General features: G+C 43.3%; 1 protein-coding gene and 1 pseudogene across 9 annotated transcripts in view; one reads left to right on the top strand and one right to left on the bottom strand.

Annotated features, from left to right (window-relative positions):
• The window catches only part of CFAP221 (cilia and flagella associated protein 221), a 107617-nt gene that overhangs the window by 70960 nt on the left and 21057 nt on the right, over positions 1 to 15600 (top strand). For 7 of the 9 annotated variants that reach the window (XM_040474849.1, XM_040474846.1, XM_040474842.1 and 4 more), the window contains 5 exons: positions 924 to 1029; positions 4099 to 4232; positions 6644 to 6724; positions 7372 to 7479; positions 7780 to 7914. In XM_040474849.1, coding sequence (XP_040330783.1) covers positions 924 to 1029; positions 4099 to 4232; positions 6644 to 6724; positions 7372 to 7479; positions 7780 to 7914 — 564 coding nt within the window. The remainder of the gene's footprint in view (positions 1 to 923; positions 1030 to 4098; positions 4233 to 6643; positions 6725 to 7371; positions 7480 to 7779; positions 7915 to 15600) is intronic. The other 2 variants (XM_040474848.1, XM_040474850.1) reach the window with 2 other exon arrangements.
• Positions 14323 to 15209, bottom strand: LOC121031111 (60S ribosomal protein L12-like; annotated as a pseudogene).

Here is a 15600-nt window from a genome sequence, read left to right as displayed (position 1 = left end):
TGCTGCTCTGAATTCTCTTCCCAGGTCATTCTCTCCTCCTCATCAAGTCTGAGATCAAGCCTCACCTCCTCAGTGAGGTCTTGCCTAATTATTCTTGCACCAGTGGCCAGACCAACCCCCTTTCCAGTCCCTCGGTCATGCCCTTGTGCATTTACTCTTTTATCATCTTCATGGTATTTATCCTGTAGATTCATTTAAATGTTTATTGTTATCACCCCCCCACACACACACACCAACACACACACACACACACACACACACACACACACACACCTAGAACATCAGTTCTGTGCAGGCAGGACAATTGTTTGATCTCATGGTATCTGCAATACCTTGAACAGAACTGGCCACAGCACTGGCACGTTGTACTATTTATTTGTTAAATAGAGTCCTTTACAAGATGGAAAGGGGTATTAATCATGGAAGGAATGGTCCTTTCAGCCACAGCTTTGTGCACAGGTAGCACTCACCTCCAGTAGCAGGTGCTCTGGGTGCAAAGCACAGTGATAGACAGTTAGCATTGCCCAAAATCCACAACCCTATTCCCACACAATCATCTATTTATTTGGTCCCTCCACTCTGAAAATAACACGGCAGGAGCATTATTATTCAGATACACTAAAAAGAAGGAATGTGGGACTAGTCATTCTTTCCACTCTGGAAATAGAAAAACAGGGCTCATAAATTGGGTGGGACAAGGCCAGATGACAACTTGGTCTCTGTTTGTATTCAGGCAAGTCAACATGGCCGAGACCTTGAAGTCCCTGTGGCCTCACCCTGGGGCAGCGTGCCATTTTCCCTGTGAATTCTGACTTAGAGCCGAGGCCTCAGCCCTTAGCATGGTTGGGGAAAATGAATTAACTCGTACGTCAAAATGAGCTTGTACCAATTTAATAATCTGAAGCTGTCCCTTCTCACTCCAGATCATGGTTCATCGGAGGTTACTCATTATGCTGAGTGCTATTCATAACATGGACAGAGAGACCATAATCAGAAAGCTCAGCCAAGGAAGACAGACAATAACATCAGGTAAAGCACAGCTGTCAGGTGCAACAATGCTTCGGCCATAAGTTCTCTGAACATGATTCTTCTGTGTAATGAGGTTAGCTGCATAGAGGTAAAACAGTTTCATAAATCACATCCATTAGGGTTTTGTTTTGTTTTGTTTTTTATGGCCACCATAACAAAGCGACACAAACTTAATGGCTGAAAACAAACATAAATGTATTATCGCACATTGCTGGAGGTCAGGAGTCTAAAATCAAGGTGTCAGTGGTGCTGGCTCCTTCTGGAGGTTCCAGCCGAGAGTCTGTTCTGGTCTTTCCAGCTTCCAGAGGCCCTTTCCTCATACCACTCTGACCTCTTGCTTCAGTCATGACATCTCCTCTGACTGTGACCCTTCTGCCTCCCTCTTACATGGATCCTGTGACAACATTGGGCCCACCTGGATCACTCAGGACACTCTCCACATCTCAAGATCCTTAACTCAATCACACCTGCAAAGTCCCTTTTATCATGTAAGGTGATGGAGTCACAGCTCCCGGGGAACTGAACGTGCACATCTTTTAAGGGGACCACCTTTCGGCCTACCCAGGACATGAATCAGATTTCCCCACCAGGTTTGGTTGAAATGCACAACTGAGAGTTAGCAAGGCCGACCAACCGAGTCAAGTTGTAATGTCCGCAAAGGCTGGGCATGGTTTAATCTCTTGTTTTGTGTGCCCTCTGTTCTGTCAGGTCATCAGAGAGACCGGAGTAGTCCATATTCCTACTTGCTGACTGAGTGGCTGCATCTGGTGCTGTCTCAACCTACCATTTGCACAAAAAGCTTTTTATCTCATATCATCTTTGCTACTTAAAGGCATTCCATTCCAGTCCTTGGATACCCGAGTTGACTGGGCTGTTGGAGCCACACTCTCAGTGGCTTCTGGGAGTCCAAAAGCTGTGTCACCATCTTCTCCATCTGCGGCTTGTTTGCAGACCCACAGGCAGGCCCCTATCCTTCCAGACCCTTCCCGCCCTCCCTAGCCTGAGGCCTCCGAGCCTGGCTCTTTGTTCTTCCTCTTCTTCAAGATCTAGATGGGTGTTTTTTTCAAAATATTTTATCACATTTTAATCCTTTTTTTTTTTTCTTCATCCAGTGCTGTTTATTGAGTCCTTTATCAGAGGAAGAAAATACTTGCCATTTAGCACAAAATAGTGGGCTGGGCTTCACCACAGGAGGGTGTGGTCTGGGGGGCAGCAGGTGTGAGGCTTGGAGTCCTGCAGAGGACAAGCAGCCTGTCCAGACCTTCACCATGGACACACCCGACAGTCATTGGGCATGTCCCCAGCAGCATCCCATCACTTGTCGCAGGCAGGGCCCCCAAATCAGAGCCAGGGAGAGACCCACATAGCCCCAAGGGAGGGAGAAGCCCCGGTTCTTCCTCCCCTTCAAGATCCAGATGGGTATTTTGTTTTTCATAACATTTTATTGCACTTTAATTATGCTTTCTTCTGGGGCACCCGGGTGGCTGAGTCAGTTAAGCATCCAGCTCTTGGTTTGGGCTCAGGTCATGATCTCAGGCTTTCATGAGTTCGAGCCCCACATCGGACTCTGCTCTGGCATCGCAGAGCTTGCTTGAAATTCTCTCTCTCCCTCTCTGTCTGTCCCTCCCCCACTCGCGTTGTCTGTCTCTCTCAAGTAAATACATAAATAAACTTTAAAAAGAAATTATGTTTTTGGGGCACCTGGGTGGCTCAGTCAGTTGGGCATCAGACTTTGGCTCAGGTCATGATCTCACAGTTCGTGAGTTTGAGTCTCGCATCAGGCTCACTGCTGTCAGCGCAGAGCCTGCTTGGGATCCTTTGTCCCCCTCTTTCTCTGCCCCTTCCCCACTCATGTGCACACGTGCTCTCTCTCTCTCTCTCAAAAATAAAACATTTTTTTAAATTATGCTTTTTTCCCCTCCTATATTATTTTGATGTCCGGTATTGATGTTTCTAATAAAGGAACTCTTCAAGTATTGTTTTGTTTTGTTTTTTAATTTTTTTAAATGTTTATTCTTGAGAGAGAGAGAGAGACAAGAACTCCAGTGGGGGAGGGGCAGAGAGAGAGGGAGACCCAGAATCCGAAACAGGTTCCAGACTCTGAGCTGTCAGCACAGAGCTGGACTCGGGGCCCAAACTCGTGAACCATTAGATCATGACCTGAACCGAAGTCGGATACTCAACTAACTGAGCCATCCAAACACCCCCTTTTTTAAAGTATTGTAAAGTTTACCTGTTAATTATATATGGACCCATGTAAAATGTCTTCATGGTTTTTTTTTTTTTTTAGTTTTTTTTTAATGTTTATATATTTTGAGAAAAGAGAGGGAGGGAACATGAGTGGGGGAGAAGCAGAGAGAGAGGGGGACAGAGGATCTGAAGGGGGCTCTACGATGACAGTAGAGAGCCAGATTTCAGGGCTTGAACTCACAAACTGTGAGATCATGACCTGAGCCAAAGTCGGAGGCTCAAGCAACTGAGCCACCCAAACGCCCCTTCATATGTCTTTTTTTAGTATCTTTTCCTTTGCTGACAAGGACAAAGAATATTCATTAGCAATCCTTGCGTTAGGAATTATAGTTTTTGTGGAGGTAAAAAAATGAAATTTTTAAAAATTGCAAAAGGGGTGAGATAAAGAACTAAAGAAAACTACAAATGGGACCGTATGCATAGACTTCTATTCTTTTCTTTTTTTTTAATTTTTTTTAATTTTTATTTTTTAATGTTTATTTATTTTTAAGAGAGAAAGAGAGACAGAGTGAGAGTAAGGGAGGGGCAGAGAGGAAAGAGAGAGAAACAGAATCAGAAGCAGGCTCCAGGCTCTGAGCTGTCAGCACAGAGCCCGATGCGGGGCTCGAACTCATTAACTGTGAGATTATGACCTGAGCAGAAGTCGGATGCTTAACTGACTGAGCCACCCAGGCGCCCCAGACCTCTATTCTTTTCCACAGTGGCATGCAGCACGTATCCACTAATTGGTGGGTGGCAAATAAGAAACTGAAGATGGTAATTTCACATAAAAATACCCCAAGAACTCCCCCAAAGTGCTCTTTTGTTTCTCACCCACAGATAAGAATTCGTCCAGACACCTCCTGTCCCAGATCAGTCGAGATGATTATTCCAGCTCGTTCTTTGTCTCACCCAAGAAAGTGCTGCCCTTCGCCTTCCCATCCTACAGTCCTCCTCAGAGCTCCAACGAGTTGGTAGGTGCTGTTGGGCTGTGGGGTGGGGACGGGGCGCGAGCAGATGCTTGTTGGGCAGATACCAACGCAAGCCGTACCTCAGTCTCTGTCCCTTCACCTCCCCCTGAGAAGCTCCCAGGGGACACCTGTGCCCAGGGACTTGTGACCAGTGGGAAACCAGGGATCATCTACTGCCGCCTGCCCGGCCCCTAACACACGTGCAGAGCTCCCTGGTAATCTGCACTGGGTGGTTTCCAGCCTGGAAGCCAGCAAGAACCCCTCCGGACAGCCCGGGGAACCGGGCCTGAGAGCAGAAGGGCAGGTGGAGAATCCGAGAAGGCCAGGCCTGGGGAGGTGGGCCCCACTGCATGGGCAATGGGGCAGCCAGGGACGGGTGGCCCCGGGGTCTAACACTCTAAGCCATGAGACTCTCAATTCTCTCTGTCTTTCTCTCTCTCTCTCCTTCTCTCTCACTTTCTCTGGAAAGAGGTGCGACAGTTCATTTTCTTGCCTTATGGGCATGATGATGCATTAAAATAAAAATAATAGCTGACTCTTACATTGCACTTACCATGAATCAGGCAGTGCCTGAAATGCCTCACTTGTAACAGTTCATTTAATCTTCAACGAATCTATGTGATAGGCTTACTGTTTTACAGAGGAGGAGGAAACTGAGACACAAGGTCATATGGCCGGTAATAAAATGTAGCCTAAGTTCATGTCCTTAGCAATAAAAGGCATCTTTAATTTGATGCTGAGGGACACCTGGGTGGCTCAGTTGGTTAAGCGGACAACTTTGGCCCAGGTCATGATCTCACGATTCGTGGGTTTGAGCCCCACGTCGGGCTCTGTGCTGACAGCTCAGAGCCTGGAGTCTGCTTTGGATTCTGTGTCTCCCTATCTCGCAGCCCCTCCCTGCCTCGCAGCCCCTCCCTGCTCACACTCTGTCTCTCTCAAAAATAAACATTAAAAAAAAATTTTTTTAATAAATTGATGTTGAAAGTGCACAGGCAAATTATTTATTTATTTTTTTAAATTTAAATGTTTTTTATGTTTCTTTATTTTTGAGAGAGGGAGAGACAGAGCGTGAACAGGGGAGGGGCAGAGAGAGAGGGAGACAGAGAATCCGAAGCAGGCTCCAGGCTCTGAGCTGTCAGCACAGAGCCCGATGCGGGGCTCGAACTCACGAACCACGAGATCATGACCTGAGCTGAAGTCAGACGCTCAGCCGACTGAGCCACCCAGGCACCCCTAATTTTTTACTTTTAAAGAATAAGCTTGCCATTCACATCCTACGATGTATTTTACACATTGCCGGTTCATCTACTCAAGAATTGCAGGACTGACTTTAGAAATTCCACGTGTTTTCTGCATTAGATAATTAAATGACCTTAAAGATCAGACTACAGAATTCCTAGGGAATAATAAATTGGTGATTTTCAAGCATTAATAAGCACACTTAATAATTAATGGGGTGCAAAGGGTGAGAGGGATGAAGAGCGCATCGTCTCATGGTGTCTGTGATCCTTCTTCCTGTGGGGCGCATCTCATTATTTTTCAGTCGTTCCCATCTCACACATTCCATCTGGCATCTTAGTCCTACAAAGACTTCTCTGCCACCCAGGGTTGATGAAAGAGTGCTCAGCACTCCTGTTTATAAAGAATTGTATAATTCATTCCACAGATATTTTATCTCATCAATTCTTTTTTATTACCATCTTTGAAATTGGGAAATGTCTTATAATGGATGGCATGTTAGCATTGCATCGGATTCATTTCATGATGGTGTCTCAGATTGGGTGAAGTACAGTATTTATCGAATGTCCATAGTATGTCAGGCAGTGTTCCAGGTTCTCTGGGTGATGGAGGCAGACGGCATGCAGGAAGGTAATGCTTTGGGGATCAGCCCCTGGGGAAGGGAAGCAGCGGGAGCTGGCATAGGACAGAGAGAGGAGAACCGCCCTCCTGGGCAGAGGCCTCAGCTGAACTCGCGAGGGGCTCTGAAGCTGGGGCAGCATGAAGCCACCCGGCATTTATACCTTTGTTTCAACTTGAGGTTGTAGGCAGGCCTCCCTGGGTGGGGCACAGGACCTTGAAAGAGGCAGCTCCCTTCAACCAAAGCAACCCCTGAAGAGGGCTGACCCCTGAGAGTTGTTTCTGTCGAGAGGACTCCTCGAAGTAGGAGGACTGAGTCTGTTAAGCCTGAAGGGGATGCTGGGTGGCATATTGCAGCACCCACAACAATAGGAAAGGAAGAAGGATCACAGACACTATGAGACGAGGGGAGGTTGGTCAGCACTGCCTCCATGCCTCACACATCAGGTAGCAACTGTGGTCACGGGAAAGGTGATGGGAGGTAGAGGAATAGAAGCGTAGCCGCTTTCGCCCAGCGTTGATTATGTGTCCTTGTCTTTTGAATTTCCTCATTTTAGGCTCCTGATGGCCTTGGACCAGTCCCAATTAAATCTTCGGAAATCCAAATCAAGCAGAGTTACTCTTTCTTCAATCTGCAGGTCAGACCTCTCATACGGGATTAGCTAATGGGTTTCTTATGAAGTGTACAAAATATTCTTGAATTTGAATTGCATTACTGGTTTTGTTCTTTTATAGTTGATACACTAGAGCATACCGTGTGTGTTCTTCTGCTATCATTTGATGGTATGTGTGAGGTGTAACATACGTGGTTTCTCTTTACCCTGGGGATATATGGTATATATCGCGTGCGTGAAGCTTTCCGAACTACATACATTATAAACTTTAAGAAAAAGCACAAGGTGAAGTGAACAGAAGTTAGTCAGCCTTTCTTGAGGTATACAGCCACTTCTGGTTTCGAAAATATAAGTATTTTAAATCACTGGTTTGTTAACCAGTGTTCGGTGTATTTCTACAGATAAGCCCTGTGGTACAGAAGAGTAATGGCAAATGCACATGTGTCCTGGGACCCAGAGCAGGGACCTGGAACAGGGCTTGGGACTTATGCTAATGTCCCCGAGCGCTGGGCCAAACCAGTGCTTGACCGCACAAGGTGATGGCTGCAACCCGGTACTCGTGTTCCTTTTACCGTTGGGCAACTCAGAAGTGCTGTTATTGAGAATGAGATCCCATTCATTGGTAACGGGTGTTTTAAGAGCGTTTAGTCAGTTGTCTTCTTTAACCTCAGGTTCCTCAGCTGTACAAAATTAAAGGGTATCAGCCATTCTGTGTCCAGAGATCGTCAACGAGCTACAGACCTCAAAAGCTTGCTCGAACCCTGAAGCAAGGGGCTGAGGTAACACAACCCCCACCTTTAAGAATTTCTCTCGGGGGGCCTGGGTGTCTCCGTTGGTTGAACATCAGCTCTTGATTTGGGCTCAGGTCACGATCTCACGGTTCATGAGATCGAGCCCTGAGTCAAGCTTGGGATTCTCTCTGTCTCTCTCTCTCTGCTCCTCCTCCACTAGCACCCTTGCGCGCTCTCACTCTCTGTCTCAAAAATAAATAAATAAACATGAAAAATAAAAAGAAGTGCTCTTATGTTTCCGCTCTTGTCCTGGTGTCAAGACTGACACGCTGCTTGGTCCCTTCACAGGATGAAGCCACCACCATCATAACTCTGCCCAAGCAGGACGCCACAACTCAGCTCCCTGGCAAGACCTCGGTCTTGGGCATGAAACCACCTGAGGCCTTAGCCAGGTCTCCAGATTATGACCCGCTTTATATTTTTGTAAGTGACAACTGGCAGAAGTCTCATGTTGTATGTTCCTCTGTTTCAAAAGTTACTCTATAAGAAAACAGCAGCATTACTTGGGAATATTTTTCTGTCTTTGGAGTTTCAAGTGTTAAGCGATATCTCACCTTTGAAATCGATTGCCAGCATTTATTGTTTGAAGAATGTCAATGTTCCTGTCTTCTAGCAATTCCAGAATTTATTTATGTTTATGAAAATACCTTTATGGTCTTTTCTAATTTCATATAATTATATATATATATATATATATATATATATATATATGTGGATGGTTAAAAAAAAGAAGAGGGTACGTAGGTGGCTCACTCAGTTAAACATCTGACTCTTGTTTTCAGCTCAGGTTGTTATCTCACAGTTGTTAGATCGAGCCCCAAGGCAGCGCTCTATGCTAGGCACAGAGCCCGCTTAAGATTCTCTCTCTCCCTGCCCCTCCCCTGCTTGCAGTCTCCCCACTCTCTCCCTCTCTCTCAAAGAAAAGAAGAAGAAGAAGAAGAAGAAAGAAAGAAAGAAAGAAAGAAAAAGAAAAAGAAAGAAGGAAAGAAAAACAGTAGAAAGAGAAAGTTAAATCAACCCAAACCTCATCACTCAGAGCTCTCTGGATGCCTTATTTCTTCCTTGGGCATCCCTTCCATGCTTCTACCTCTGTCTCCCAGATTTCTGTTCCACTTTGTTTCTGTAGCCACACTTGATTAACTTCCCTGAAGCACACCCTAACCATGCTACTGTCCTGCTCCACATTCTTCACTGACTCCCCATTTTCTTCCAAATTAAGTCCAAGCCTATGTGAGACCAACAACAACAAGACCACACCCCCTTCTCTGTGTCCCTGCATAGTTCCCTGCCAAACTTGGTGCACTTTCCTCCCTCACCAGGCCTCCACTTCTGCTGATCTGCCCTCGTGGGGTCCCTTCTCCTACCCTTATATTTCTTTCTACCCAAGTCCTAAGTGAATGAAACGCTGACAGGAAATCTGATGAGGTTCTATGTAATGATGGGATCATCAGTGAGGTGCCACAGTAGTTGCCCAAGTTATGGTTTATGTTTTAAAGACAGACACACACATACATACAACCAAGAACAACCTTAGATACTAGTTGAGAAAGTCTTCTTTGGAGAATCTCCAAATGGGAATCTCCGTCTCTAATGTGGGCAGAGATGCTGATACTCAACACCAAAGGTCTCTCAGTCAGCTAGTGGGAGACATAGGACAGAAACCTGCCTATTTCCTGGTTGTTTGCCTCAGGGCTCTTCCTCCGAACTGTGTTGCTTTCCTACATTAGCCATTATGGGGCATTTTTTCATAGTCACATTGGTTGAGAGGAGTGTTCCTTGGAGACTTAGAATCTTAGAGCTGGGATAAACTCACAGGATGTTTAACTCAGAGATTTTCAAACTTCATTTAGAACTACAGTCCTCACATCAGCTGAAATTTTACATCAGAAGGCAATAGGTAAAATGACCTAGAATCCTACTTACTTGCTGGGATGGCAGTGGGGTAGAAGGCTCTCCTGGGGAAGATGTCCTTGCAAAACTGTGGGGCTCCCCACAGCAAGATTTGAAAAACACTCTTCAATCTTTTGTCCCCCAGATTCACCCATTACCACCCCCTCCCCGTTCTAAAAGACAGGAAATTGGTCTAAAGGAGCTACCGGAATTTTCCATAGTCACACTCATACTTCCTTGGAAAATATCAGTAGTTACTTATTAACTCATTAATTCCACAAATACTAAGAGCATGCCTTAGGTTAGGAACCTAAGGTTAGGGGCAGTTCATCAGAGGGACACAACAATTCTAAATATTTATCCACCTAATAACCAGAGCTTCAAAATACATGAAACAAAAACCCATTGAAATGCAAAGGAAAAAAGAGACAAATCCACAATTATAGTTGGTGATTTCAATACCACCCCCCTGTCAATAGTTGATAGAAGAAGTCAACAGAAAATCAGTAAGGATATAAAATATTTAAATACCACTATCAATCAACGTCACCTAATTGGCATTGCTAGAATACTCTACCCAAAAGCAATAGAATGAAGATTCTCTTCAAGTGTATACAGAAAGTTTGCCAAGATAGACCATATTTGGGACCATAAAATAAGTCTCAATAAAATTAAAAATACTCCGATCATATGAAGTATTTTTTCTGGTTTTGAAGAACTTGAATCAGAAAAGAAGAGCCTAAAGATATCTACAAACCTCCCCTCAAAATTAGGAAGCTGAATTAAATACTATAAAATAGGCTATACTGGGGCACCTGAGTGGATCAGTCAGTTAAGCATCCGATTTCTGCTCAGGTCATGATCGCACAGTTCATGGGTTCGAGTCACGCATTGGGCTCCATGCTAACAGTTCAGAGCCTGGAGCCTGCTTTGGATTCTGTGTCTCCCTCTCTCTTTGCCCCTCTCCTGCTCTCTCTCTCTCTCTCTCTCTCCCAAAAATAAATAAACATTAAAAAAATTTTATTTTTTTTTATTTTTTTTTTAACGTTTATTTATTTTTGGGGGACAGAGAGAGAGCATGAACGGGGGAGGGGCAGAGAGAGAGGGAGACACAGAATCTGAAACAGGCTCCAGGCTCCGAGCCATCAGCCCAGAGCCCGACGCGGGGCTCGAACTCACGGACCGCGAGATCGTGACCTGGCTGAAGTCGGACGCTTAACCGACTGCGCCACCCAGGCGCCCCAACATTAAAAAAATTTTAAATGGCCTATAGTCCAAGGAAGAAATCAAAAGAGAAATTGGAAAGTATTTTTAACTTAGTGAAAATGAAAACAAAAAAAATTTGTGGGAATTTTATAATGCTGTACACCTACATTAGAAAGTAAGAGTGGGACTTAATGTCCTCAGCTACTCTTTTAGAAATTCAAAAAAGAAGAGTGGATGAAATCCAAACTAATCAGAGAAATAACAAAGATTAGATTGAAAACCAGTGAAACAGAAAAAAGAAAAACAATAGAGAAAAACTAGTTCTTTGAGAAGATCCGTAAACTGGATAAAACTGTAATCTAACTGATTAGGGAAAAAATGGTTAAAAGGCATAAATTATCAATATCAGGACTGAGAGAAGTGACATCACTACAGATTAAATAGATATTAAAAAGATAATGAGTTAATGTTATGAAAAACTTCATGCCAGTAAGTTCAACAAGTTAAATGGACAAATTCCTTAAAAGGTACAAAAGATTAAATCTTATTCAAGAAGAGATAGATAACTCTGCTAGCTCTATATCTATTTTAAAAATTGAATTGGTGGGGCGCCTGGGTGGCGCAGTCGGTTAAGCGTCCGACTTCAGCCAGGTCGTGATCTCGCGGTCCGTGAGTTCGAGCCCCGCGTCGGGCTCTGGGCTGACGGCTCGGAGCCTGGAGCCTGTTTCTGATTCTGTGTCTCCCTCTCTCTCTGCCCCTCGCCCGTTCATGCTCTGTCTCTCTCTGTCCCAAAAATAAATAAACGTTGAAAAAAAATAAAAAATAAAAATAAAAATCGAATTGGTGATTAAAAGCCTTCCCACAAAGAAAACTGTAGGTACAGATGCCTTCACTGCAGAATTCAGCAATCCCGTTAAGGAAGAAATGACACCAAATCCACAAAAACTCTTCCAGAAAAGGGAAGAGGAGATTCCTTCTCAACTCATTCTAGAAGTCAGTATTACTCTGATGCCAAAGCTAGACAGAGACATTACAGGAAAAGGATCAACAGATATCCTTCATGAGCATAGATGCAAATAAATAAATACATAAAGAAGCAAATAAAATTTTAACACATCGTGTTCATCATACAAAAAGAATAATGTATCATGAGCAAATAGGGGCTTATGCAAGAAACACAAAATTAGTTTAATGTTCAAAACTCAGGGTACTTCACCATTTTAACAGACTAAAAAAGAAAAACAACATGAGCATCTCTATAGGTACAGAGGAGCAGTCTGTCATTCCTGATACTTAGTCTCAGTAAGTGACAGACAGATGGGAACTTTCTCAACCTGATAAAGAGTATCTGTTAAACACCTGGAGGGGCACCTGGGTGGTTCAGGCAGCTAAGCATCCACCGCTTGATTTCTGCTCTGGTCATGATCTCATGGCTCGTGACTTCGAGCCATGCATCAGGCTTTGTGCTGACAGTACAGAGCCTGCTTGTGATCCTCTCTTCCTCTCTCTCTTCTCCTCCCCCACTCACGCTCTTTCTATCTCTCAAAATAAATAAATAAACATGAAAAAAAAAAAACCAACCTGGAGCTAGCACAATACTGAATGGTAAATGATTGAATCCTTTCCCCCTAAGATCAGGAATAAGGCAAGGATGTCTGCTCTTACTAATTCTATTAAGATTGTAACTATAGCCAGTGTAACAAGTCAAGAAAAAAGAAATAAAAGTCCTCTATATTTGAAAGGAAAAAGCAAAACTATCTGTATTCAGAAACAAAATTATTGTCTATGCAAAACATACAATTGAATCTATCCAAAAATCTGATAAAACCAATAAGTAAATTTACCCAAGATTGCAGGATATAAGATCAAGACACAAAAATCAGCTATATTTCTATAGACTGGCAACAAACAGTCCAAAACTGAAATTTTTAAAATTCATTTCACTGAACAATAGCACCAAAAAATATGAAACACTTAGGGATAAACCTGACAAGAGCGTGTAAGACTAATACACTGAAATTAAGAAAAATTGCTGAGAGAAATCAAGAAAGATCTAAATAAATGGTTAAATACACCATATTGATGGATTGGGAGATTTAATATTGCTAAGACATCACATCTACAAAGTAACGTAAAAGTATTTAACACAATCCACTCAAAAGCTTGCAGCCCCCCCCACCCCACTTTTAAAGAAATTGACAAGCTTACTCTAACATTTATTTGGAATGCAAATATATCCAAAACAACTTTGAAAAACAAAGTTGAAGGATTTACATTACCTGACTTCAGTGGGTATTGTAAAGCTACACTGACCACGACAGTATGGTATCAGCATAAAAACAGACAAACAGATCAATGGAACAGAACTGAGAATCGAGAAATAAATGTGTTCATACATACATGGCCAGTTAATTTTTGACAAAGCTCAAAGACAATTCATTGGAGAAAAGACAGTCTTTTCAAGAAATAGTGCTAGGATATTTGGGTATCTGTTTACCAAAAATAAAAATAAAAGAACTTTAATCTGTACCTCACACTGTTTACAAAAATTAGTGGAACATAGACCTAAATATAAAACTAAAAACTAGAAAAGTTCTAGAAAACACATAGAAGAACATCTGTGTGTACTTGGGTTAGACAAAGATTTCTTAGAACACCAAAACCACAATCCATGAATGGGGGGAAAATGGATTCATAAGATATGTCCAAAGTAAGAATTCCTGCATTTCTAAAGACACTGTTAAGAAAATGAATAGATACATCACAGATTTGGAGAAAACACTTTGAAATCACAGTATCTGGTAAAAGACTTATATCCAGAATATAGAAAGAACTCTCAAAGCTCAATACTAAGAAAACAACTCAATTTTATTTTTTATTTTTTGAGAGAGAGAGAGAGAGAGAGAGTGAGAGAGCACATGCATGCCATAGAGCAGGGTAGGGACAGAGGGAGAGAGAGAGAATCTTAAGCAGGCTCCCTGCCCAGCACAGAGCCTGATTCAGGGCTTGATTTCATGACCATGAGATCATGACCTGAACTGAAATTGAAAGTCAGATGCTTAACTGACTGAGCCACCCACGTGCCTCAACAACCCAATTAAAAAAAATTTTTTTTAACGTTTATTTACTTTTGAGACAGAGAGAGACAGAGCATGAACGGGGGAGGGTCAGAGAGAGAGAGGGAGACACAGAATCTGAAACAGGTTCCAGGCTCTGAGCTGTCAGCACAGAGCCTGACGCGGGGCTTGAACTCACGGACCGTGAGATCATGACCTGAGCCGAAGTCGGACGCTTAACCGACTGAGCCACCCAGGCGCCCCTCAACAACCCAATTTTAAAATGGACAAAAGATCTCCACCAGAAATACACAGGTGACAAATATGTACATGAAAAGGTGCTCAAAATAATGCGTTATTAGCAAAATACAGATTAAAACCACAATGAGATACCTCGTTAGAATATCTAAAATTAAAAAGACTGCTGGTGAGAATGTAAAATGATACAACTACTTTGAACAACAGTGTGACAGTCTCTTACAGAGGTAAACAGTTAGTTGTAAACATATACCTATCATATGATCCAGCTATTCTGGTCCTAGGTATTTACCCAAGACAGATGGAAGCATGAGGCTTGAGTAAGAATACTCATAGCAGCTTTATATGTTTCCCAACCTGGAAAAGAGTGACCACCAATAGGTTAATGGATAAACAGACTGTAGTATTACTATCCAGTAGACTACTCCTCAGTAATAGAAAGCAATGAACCCTTTTTTGTTGTTACTGGTGGCGATGGTGGTGGTTTGCCAAATGATCCTTTATTGAGATATTTTCCGTTGTTGTTATTGTTCACTAGCTGGGCATTCACCGCATCACTATTGATGTCATCTATGATGTCATGAGGGTGGCAGCCATCAGCATTGCAGCCCACGGACTGGGCAGTCCCCGGGATCTCTTTAATGGTTCCAGAGAGTTCTCCAGCTAAAGATCGGTGCCTCATCTGTTGGGCAATGTTGACGCTCTCATCAAAAGTGATATTTCCACCGTGCTTACTGTTTTTCTGCTCCTTTCTGTCTCTTGGTGGTTCCTTGAGGGCTTTGATAATCAGGGCAGAGGCAGGAAGGTGCCACTTCAATCTGGGGCTGTCTGTTCTGAATGGTCAGTTTCACCGTAATCCGTAGACTGTTCTAGTTACCATTTGCCTTAGGAGAAGGACGCAGGGGGCCGATCTTCGGGCCCAGGGCATGTGTGACACCAACTTCGCCACCAGTGCGCCTCAGGTATATGACTTTGATCTTGTTGGGGTCGAACTTGGGCCACATGGTGGAGGCGGCTGGTGTTAGATGAACCTGGATTTGGGACAATGGAAGACAGTTGTACCTTTGCCTCCTCTGAGCTGAAAGCCGAACTCCTTTTTTAAAAACTGAAGTATAGTTGAGATGCAATTTTATATTAGTTTCAGGTGTGTAACATAGTGATTCAACATTAATTTATGACTTAGTGCCCACCGCAAGAAGTATAGTCCCTATCTGTCACTGTATAGTGTTATCACAGTATTATCGACTATATTCCCTATGCTGTACTTTGCATCCCCATAACTTATTTATTTAAAAAAAATTTTAATGTTTATTTATTTTTGAGAGACAGACAGACCATGAGCAGGGGAGGAGCAGAGAGAGAGAGAGGGAGACACAGAATCTGAAGCAGGCTCCAGGCTCCAAGCTGTCCTCACAGAGCCTGACACGGGGCTCGAACTCATGAGCCGTGAGATCATGACCTGAGCCTAAGTCGAAAGCTTAACTGACTGAGCTACCCAGGTGCCCCTATTTATTTTATAACAGGAAATTTATGCCTCTTAATCCCCTTTATCTGTTTCACCCATCTCCCCACCCACCTCCCTCTGGCAACTACCAGTTTGCTTCCTGTATTTAGAGTCTGGTTTCTTGTTTGTTTTGTTTTCAGATTCCACATGTAAGTGAAATCATTCCATATTTGTTTTTCTCTGTCTGACTTACTT

The sequence above is a fragment of the Herpailurus yagouaroundi genome, unplaced genomic scaffold (assembly GCF_014898765.1).
Source record: "Herpailurus yagouaroundi ecotype Mexico unplaced genomic scaffold, PumYag 140, whole genome shotgun sequence".
NCBI classification, from domain to species: Eukaryota; Metazoa; Chordata; class Mammalia; order Carnivora; family Felidae; genus Herpailurus; species Herpailurus yagouaroundi.
The sequence above is the reverse complement of the archived record's forward strand: the minus strand, read 5'-3'. Positions and strand labels throughout refer to the sequence as shown.